This window comes from Mustelus asterias, chromosome 17 (genome assembly GCF_964213995.1).
Source record: "Mustelus asterias chromosome 17, sMusAst1.hap1.1, whole genome shotgun sequence".
NCBI classification, from domain to species: Eukaryota; Metazoa; Chordata; class Chondrichthyes; order Carcharhiniformes; family Triakidae; genus Mustelus; species Mustelus asterias.
The window spans coordinates 18,331,507-18,340,419 of NC_135817.1; the positions used below are offsets into that span (position 1 = coordinate 18,331,507).

The following is an 8,913-nucleotide window of genomic DNA, read 5'->3' on the forward strand; positions in this document are numbered from 1 at the left end:
TCTCTAGGATTGTTAAACTTATTTTTTTTCCCTCAGTTCTCATTAAGATTGCTGCGAGTTTAAAATTTATTTTTAAAAAACAACTAAAATGGAGAAGATGAGTATCACACTCAGGGTGGGGGAATGAGGAGGTTCTGAAACCAAAAGAGAATATGCTGGAAAATCTCAGCACGTCTGGCAGCATCTATAAGGAGAGAAAAGAGGTTCTGATCTCTGACACTCTCAATGATGTCATGTAGTAAAGCTGGTACGCAGTGTGCAACTACAGACTTCTCTGCATTCAACTTTATCTGTCCATTTCACAGATTCTTCCTGTCATCCTGAAGTCTGCTACATGTTGGACAATCATGAATTTTATTTCACTGAATATCAAATAGACTATTTTCAAAATCATTTGATGTCACATTTTGGACAAGGGGCTATCCTCATTAAGGTTTATTGCATTTACCAGTTTGCTTCATTGGCAAACTGCTATGTTGTGGCTGTTATATTGTCATCAATAGATCAGGCTTATTTACAAAGAAAAGGTATTTATTGATAAGAGAAACTTTGGGATAGGAGGTTTATGCAGCATGAAAGTTGCCCTGGGACAAAGCTCAGTTCTACATGTTTTACAACATGGTTCCAGAAGTAAAATACCTGAGAAGACCATCTCTCTCTCTCTCCAATGTGATTCCCACTCAGTTCCCATTGGTCCTTTGCTTCACTTCTGCTGTACTGTCTTAAAGTGACAGACACTACATATACAACACAAATGTTGAAACGTTTATTTAAATATTTATCAAAATAAAGCAGGAGGTCATGTGGTGCAGCAGTAGCACCCTTGCCTCTGAGCCAGAAGCTCCGGGTTCGAGTCCCATCCCAGGATTTGATGGCCAAGGAAGTTCATAACAAGGCCAAACAGGTTGTGTTAACTGACAAATCCTTCCAAACACACCAAAGGCTCACCAGGAGAGACTCCTGGCCAGCTTTGCTTGATGTGGAGTGGTGCCCTCAAGCTATAAGCCACTGGAAACAGACTGGCAACCTGTTCCGGGAATTACTAGCTATTGAAAAAGACAACAGTCTGCTTTAGTGCATTACTAGATGCAAGAAGAGAATTGAAAGAGAAAAGAATTGGAATGGAATGGAAAAAAACATAAAAGATTCTGAATTCTAGACAACACCATTTTGAAAAGCAACCCAGCACTGTTACTGATGAAATTACGTTGACCTGAATTGTTAATTCTCCTCCCTCAACAAATATTGTCTCACCCGTTGAATATTTCTAGAATTTTGTACATTTATTCCTCCACTACTATTCTGTTTTTTTCTATTCCTCATCCACTAAGAGGGAGTTGAAGAGCGAGCTTAGAAGGGCTAAAAGGGGACATGAGAAGACTTTGGCGGATAGGGTTAAAGAGAATCCTAAGGCGTTCTATAGGTATGTCAAGAACAGAAGGTTGGTTAGGGCAAGTTTAGGGCCAGTTATAGATGGCAGAGGGAAGTTATGTGTGGAACCGGAGGAGATTGGTGAAGCATTGAACCAATATTTCTCTTCGGTGTTCACGCAAGGGGACATGAATATAGCTGAGGAGGACACTGGGTTGCAAGGGAGTAGAATAGACAGTATTACAGTTGATAAGGAGGATGTGCAGGATATTCTGGAGGGTCTGAAAATAGATAAATCCCCTGGTCCGGATGGGATTTATCCAAGGATTCTCTGGGAGGCAAGAGAAGTGATTGCAGAGCCTCTGGCTCTGATCTTCAGGTCGTCGTTGGCCTCTGGTATAGTACCAGAAGATTGGAGGTTAGCGAATGTTGTCCCATTGTTTAAGAAGGGGAACAGAGACTTCCCCGGGAATTATAGACCGGTGAGTCTCACTTCTGTTGTCGGCAAGATGTTGGAAAAAATTATAAGGGATAGGATTTATAGTTATTTGGAGAGTAATGAATTGATAGGTGATAGTCAGCATGGTTTTGTGGCAGGTAGGTCGTGCCTTACTAACCTTATTGAGTTTTTTGAGAAAGTGACCAAGGAGGTGGATGGGGGCAAGGCAGTGGACGTGGTATATATGGATTTTAGTAAGGCGTTTGATAAGGTTCACCATGGTAGGCTTCTGCAGAAAATGCAGATGTATGGGATTGGGGGTGATCTAGGAAATTGGATCAGGAATTGGCTAGCGGATAGGAAACAGAGGGTGGTGGTTGATAGTAAATATTCATCATGGAGTGCGGTTACAAGTGGTGTACCTCAGGGATCTGTTTTGGGGCCACTGCTGTTTGTAATATTTATTAATGATCTGGATGAGGGTATAGTTGGGTGGATTAGCAAATTTGCTGATGACACCAAAGTCGGTGGTGTGGTGGACAGTGAGGAAGGGTGTCGTAGTTTGCAGGAAGACTTAGACAGGTTGCAAAGTTGGGCCGAGAGGTGGCGGATGGAGTTTAATGCGGAGAAGTGTGAGGTAATTCACTTTGGTAGGAATAACAGATGTGTTGAGTATAGGGCTAACGGGAGGACTTTGAATAGTGTGGAGGAGCAGAGGGATCTAGGTGTATGTGTGCATAGATCCCTGAAAGTTGGGAATCAAGTAGATAAGGTTGTTAAGAAGGCATATGGTGTCTTGGCGTTTATTGGTAGGGGGATTGAATTTAGGAGTCGTAGCGTTATGTTGCAACTGTACACAACTCTGGTGCGGCCGCACTTGGAGTACTGTGTGCAGTTCTGGTCCCCACATTACAGGAAGGATGTGGAGGCTTTGGAGAGGGTGCAGAGGAGGTTTACCAGGATGTTGCCTGGTATGGAGGGGAGATCCTATGAGGAGAGGCTGAGGGATTTGGGATTGTTTTCGCTGGAAAGGCGGCGGCTAAGAGGGGATCTTATTGAAACATATAAGATGATTAGAGGTTTAGATAGGGTGGATAGTGATAGCCTTTTTCCTCTGATGGAGAAATCCAGCACGAGGGGGCATGGCTTTAAATTGAGGGGGGGTAGTTATAGAACCGATGTCAGGGGTAGGTTCTTTACCCAGAGGGTGGTGAGGGATTGGAATGCCCTGCCAGCATCAGTAGTAAATGCGCCTAGTTTGGGGGCGTTTAAGAGATCCGTAGATAGGTTCATGGACGAAAAGAAATTGGTTTAGGTTGGAGGGTCACAGTTTTTTTTTTTAACTGGTCGGTGCAACATCGTGGGCCGAAGGGCCTGTTCTGCGCTGTAATGTTCTATGTTCTATGTTCTACTTGTGTATCCATAACGCCACTGATCCCTTAATCACATGGGTTTTAAGATTTTTAACAAACCCACTAAGTGGTACTTTGTCAAGCAACCTTTGAAAGTCCATGTACACAACATCAACTGCAAAACCCTCATCAACCCTGTTACTTCATCTAAGAACTCAATCAAATTTCTCGAACACAATTTACCTCTAATAAATTTGCATTGATTCTCATTATTTAGTCAATACATTTTTACAAAATAAGTGTAGATATTTTCAAGGCTACTTCTAAAATAAAAATAAAATCTGATCCTTAAATGGACCGTTAAAATGGCTGATTCTGTTAATGACCCCTGAATGAAAGGAGTCATCTGGCGGTATCGGGGGAACTCACACATCATTATCCCTGAAGAGCCACTCTGAAGAATAACCTGCAGGCTGCACAGACTAAATTCAAAGAAAGCTATACAAAGGCCATCTACATTTCATAACCTATGCTGGACATTTACAGTAGGCATGTCTGCTAAGACAATGGACCCTGCAACCATTCTTTGCAATTTTTAATGATTGAGATATTTAACAATCTAAGGGACACATATAAGGTGTCCTTCCTCAAGGATCGTGTGTGGAGGTGGAAGTCATGACATGGGCCTCTGGTTTGTGGAACCAGTAATATTGCCTTGCTGAATTGCTCAAGACTCAGTCTTTTTTTAATTCATTTGTTGGACATGAACATCACTGGCTGACCAGCATTTATTGCCCATCCCTTCTTGCCCTTGGAGGGTAGGTGAGAGTCAACCACATTGCTGTGGTTCTGGAGTCACATTTAAGGCAGACCAGGTAAGGACAGCAGATTTCCTTCTCCAAATGTTTGCTGTTTACCATCGAACTGCAGTTTATATCTCTGAAAGAAGGGTGTAACATACAGAATCTTCTAGTGCTCGAGCAATGAGCATATGTAAGGGGGATTGGACAATCGGCAATTTTCAGCCTTACTTCCTTCAGTGACATTGGTTGTATTTGATTCAGACCAAGTGACTTTTCTAATTTGACGATTCTTTAACTATCTTCTCTTGATCTAATTGTATCCTGATCAATATAGAACATAGAAAAACTACAGCACAAACAGGCCCTTCGGCCCACAAGTTGCGCCGGTCATGTCCCTACCTACCTAGGCCTATAACCCTCAATCCTATTAAGTCCCATGTACTCATCCAGAAGTCTCTTAAAAGACCCTATCGGGTTTGCCTCCACCACCATTGACAGCAGCCGATTCCACTCATCCACCACCCTCTGAGTGAAAAACTTACCCCTGACATCTCCTCTGTACCTACTCCCCAGCACCTTAAACTTGTGTCCTCTCGTAGCAGCCATTTCAGCCCTGGGAAAAAGCCTCTGCGAATCCACCCGATCTATACTTCTCAACATCTTGCACACCTCTATCAGGTCACCTCTCATCCTTCATCTCTCCGAGAAAAGACCGAGCTCCCTCAACCTATCCTCATAAGGCATGCCACCCAATCCAGGCAACATCCTTGTAAATCTTCTCTGCACCCTTTCAATAATTTCTACATCCTTCCTGTAATGAGACAACCAGAACTGAGCTCAGTACTCCAAGTGGGGTCTGACGAGGGTCTTATAAAGCTGCATCATTATCTCCCAACTCCTGAACTCAATCCCTCAATTGATGAAAGCCAGCACACCATACGCCTTCTTAACCACCTCCTCTACCTGCAAAGCCGATTTAAGAGTCCTATGGACCCGGACCCCAAGGTCCTTCTGATCCTCTACACTGCTAAGAGTCTTACCCTTGATATTATACTCCTTCATCCCATTTGACCTGCCAAAATGTACCACTACACATTTATTCAGGTTGAAGTCCATCTGCCACTTCTCCGCCCAGTCTTGCATCCTATCTATGTCACGCTGCAGCTTCTGACATCCCTCCAAACTATCCACAACACCACCAACCTTCGTGTCGTCGGCAAACTTACCAACCCATCCCTCCACTTCCTCATCCAGGTCATTTATGAAAATGACAAACAGCAAGGGTCCCAGAACAGATCCCTGGGGCACTCCAAAGAACAATACAGCACAGGAACAGGCCCTTCGGCCCTCCAAGCCCGTGCCGCTCCCTGGTCCAAACTAGACCATTCTTTTGTATCCCTCCATTCCCACTCCGTTCATATGGCTATCTAGATAAGTCTTAAACGTTCCCAGTGTGTCCGCCTCCACCACCTTGCCTGGCAGCGCATTCCAGGCCCCCACCACCCTCTGTGTAAAATATGTCCTTCTGATATCTGTGTTAAACCTCCCCCCCTTCACCTTGAACCTATGACCCCTCGTGAACGTCACCACCGACCTGGGGAAAAGCTTGCCACAGTTCACCCTATCTATGCCTTTCATAATTTTATACACCTCTATTAAGTCTCCCCTCATCCTCCGTCTTTCCAGGGAGAACAACCCCAGTTTACCCAATCTCTCCTCATAACTAAGCCCCTCCATACCAGGCAATATCCTGGTAAACCTCCTCTGTACTCTCCCCAAAGCCTCTACGTCCTTCTGGTAGTGTGGCGACCAGAACTGGATGCAGTATTCCAAATGCGGCCGAACCAACGTTCTATACATCTGCAACATCGGACCCCAACTTTTATACTCTATGCCCCGTCCTATAAAGGCAAGCATGCCATATGCCTTCTTCACCACCTTCTCCACCAGTGACTTCACCTTCAAGGATCTGTGGACTTGCACATCCAGGTCCCTCTGCGTATCTACACCCTTTATGGTTCTGCCATTTATCGTATAGCTCCTCCCTACATTGTTTCTATCACTGGCGACCGACCTCCATTCAGAAAAATATTGCAATAGCTTCCTGTTTTATTGTTAAATTAGCAGCATCCTCTTCTCTGATGAAGACAGAAGCAAAGTAGTTACTTAGTACATCCACCATACAGTCTCCCTCCACAGGAAGATTTTTTTGTCTCTAATTGGCCACAACCTTCATTTTTATAGAATATTTTCTATTCTCTATTTTCCCTCATTTCCCCTCCTTTAGACAACCTCTATGTTCAACTTGGTTTTCTACTGTATTATGAAACTTATACTTGACACAAGTCCCATCTTTTGGTCTTACTTCAATCTCTGTGAGCACAATACCACCCCTGTGCCAAATTTGCTTGGAGTAGGGACAGATAAAATGTATGAGCATTCTACACACTTTCTGCACGACCCTTCCCCCGCCCCCCCCCTCCAATTCTGACATATCGTGGATGAGGTACTGGCCACTTAAAGGCCTCAGCCCACCTTGGCCTCAATTCTTAGGGTGGCGGAGAGGAGGGTAATCTAGCCCTTGATTTCTTTGCCCCCTCCCTTACTGAGGGCTTTCAGCCTGGCCAGGCGATTTTCACCTTCCTCTCTCACCCCCATACTGCTGACTTACCCCTGCACACTGTAGTGACGGACATTGTTAAGGGGTGCTGGGTGCAGCACTGACACTGGCTACTCTTTGCAATGGTGCTACTGGGACACCAGAGCTGTCGACCATCTGATTGGCCAGCAATTCTTGGAGACGGGATTTCCCTTTCAGGTGGGGATGGAAGTCTCACCTCAGGGGAACTCATGTCCCAACTGGAGGCAAACACTGCCGGGCCATGTATGGGACTGGGATAGAGCAGAAAATTAACCCACTTATGCATTCGCTCTTTATCTTTAATGATCCCAGGAGTTATAGCTTTAGGTTTCTCTCCTTTCATCCTCATGAGAATGTGCCTAATCTGTACCCAAACCACCTCCTTTTTAAAACCCTCTCCATTGTTCAATTCATTTTGTGTGATTTTAATCCAAATTCACCAATTCCGTTTTTAACACACATTAGTTCTCCTCTCCTGTAGTTAAGCACTATTTGCTTGATTGCACCTTGTCCTTTTCCATAAATGTTCGAAGCCTGAAATGTTATAACATTCTTTCCATATCAACCCCACCCAACACATTCCCAATTTTGAAGGTCGACTCTCCTCTAAGTCTTCTCAATTTCTTCAAACTTTCCCAAATGCCTGGGACAGCCTAGAAAACTGGCAACAACTTCACTGGCTATCAGAAGAGGCAACAACTTCACTGGCTTTCAGAAGAGGCGAATGATTGCAGCTGAGACACCAGCAATGATTCACACTGGGTTAAAATGGATATTGACAATTATCTGCTGAATCCAAGGCTTTGAATGTAATAACATACCTGCAGAGTGTGTAACAGAGAACAGCTGAAGAACACAGGAAGCAACCACACTGATGTGAAAAGTAGCCATGTTCAGATTGACAAAGTTTTCTTTGCTGAAGATCAGACTACAAAAATAAACAGAAATCTACTGGCCAAAGTACAGAGGGGAGGCTTTGCACAAGGGCACACTGACCTGTTGCACATTTAACCTGAGCAGGAGTTGACAGAAAGGTTATGTTGCAGTTGTATAAAGTGCTGGTGAGGCCACACCTGGAGTAATGTGTACAGTTTTGGTCTCCTTACTTGAGAAAGGATATACTGACACTGGAGGGGGTACAGAGGAGGTTGATTCCGGAGTTGAGAGGATTGGCTTATGAGGAGAGACTGAGTAGACTGGGGCTATACTCATTGGAATTCACAAGAATGAGGGGCGATCTTATAGAAACATATAAGATTATGAAGGGAATGGATAGGATAGAAGCAGGGAAGTTGTTTCCACTGGCAGGTGAAATTAGAACTCGGGGGGGCATGGCCTCAAAGGGAGAAGCAGATTTAGGATTGAGTTGAGGAGGAACTTCTTCACCCAAAGGATTGTGAATCTATGAAATTCCCTGCCTAGTGAAGCAATTGAATGTTTTTAAGGCAAGGATAGATACATTTTTGAACAGTAAAGGAATTAAGGGTTTGGTGAGTGGGCGGGTAAGAACATAAGAACTAGGAGCAGGATGTGGCCGCACCAACACTCTATACAATTGCAGCAAAACATCCTTATACTCAAATCCTCGCGCTATGAAGGCCAACATACCATTTGCTTTATTTACTGCCCGTACCTGCGAGCTTACTTTCAGTGACTGATGCACATAAGAACTCTGAGCAGGAGTAGGCCATCTGGCCCCTCGAGCCTGCTCTGCCCATTCAATAAGATCATGGCATCTTTTCATGGACTCAGCTCCATTTACCTGCCCACCCACCATAGCCCTTAATTCCTTTACTGTTCAAAAATGTATCTATCCTTGCCTTAAAAATATTCAATGAGGCAGCCTCAACTGCTTCACTGGGCAGGGAATTCCACAGATTCACAACCCTTTGTGTGAAGAAGTTCCTCCTCAACTCCGTCCTAAATCTGCTCCCCCTTATTTTGAGGCCATGCCCCCCGAGTTCTAGTTTCACCTGCCAGTGGAAACAACTTCCCTGCTTCTATTCCCTTCATAATTTTATATGTTTCTATAAGATCGCCTCTCATTCTTCTGAATTCCAATGAGTATAGCCCCAGTCTACTCAGTCTCTGCTCATAAGCCAACCCTGTCAACTCCGGATCAACCAGTGAATCTCCTCTGCACCCTCTTCAGTGCCAGTATATCCTTTCTCAAGTAAGGAGACCAAAACTGTACACAGTACTCCAGGTGTGGCCTCACCAGCACCTTGTACAGCTGCAACATAACATCACTGTTTTTAAACTCCATCCCTCCAGCAATGAAGAACAAAATTCCATTTGCCTTCTTAA

At 44.3% G+C, this 8,913-nt stretch overlaps 1 protein-coding gene across 1 annotated transcript in view; it reads right to left on the minus strand.

The window, feature by feature from the left end:
- The window catches only part of LOC144506365 (coagulation factor VII-like), a 163,197-nt gene extending 155,636 nt beyond the window's left edge, over positions 1-7,561 (minus strand). Inside the window, exon 1 of the mRNA XM_078232378.1 lies at positions 7,428-7,561. Coding sequence (XP_078088504.1) covers positions 7,428-7,497 — 70 coding nt within the window. The 5' untranslated portion in view covers positions 7,498-7,561. The remainder of the gene's footprint in view (positions 1-7,427) is intronic.
- Positions 7,562-8,913: the final 1,352 nt, after the last annotated feature.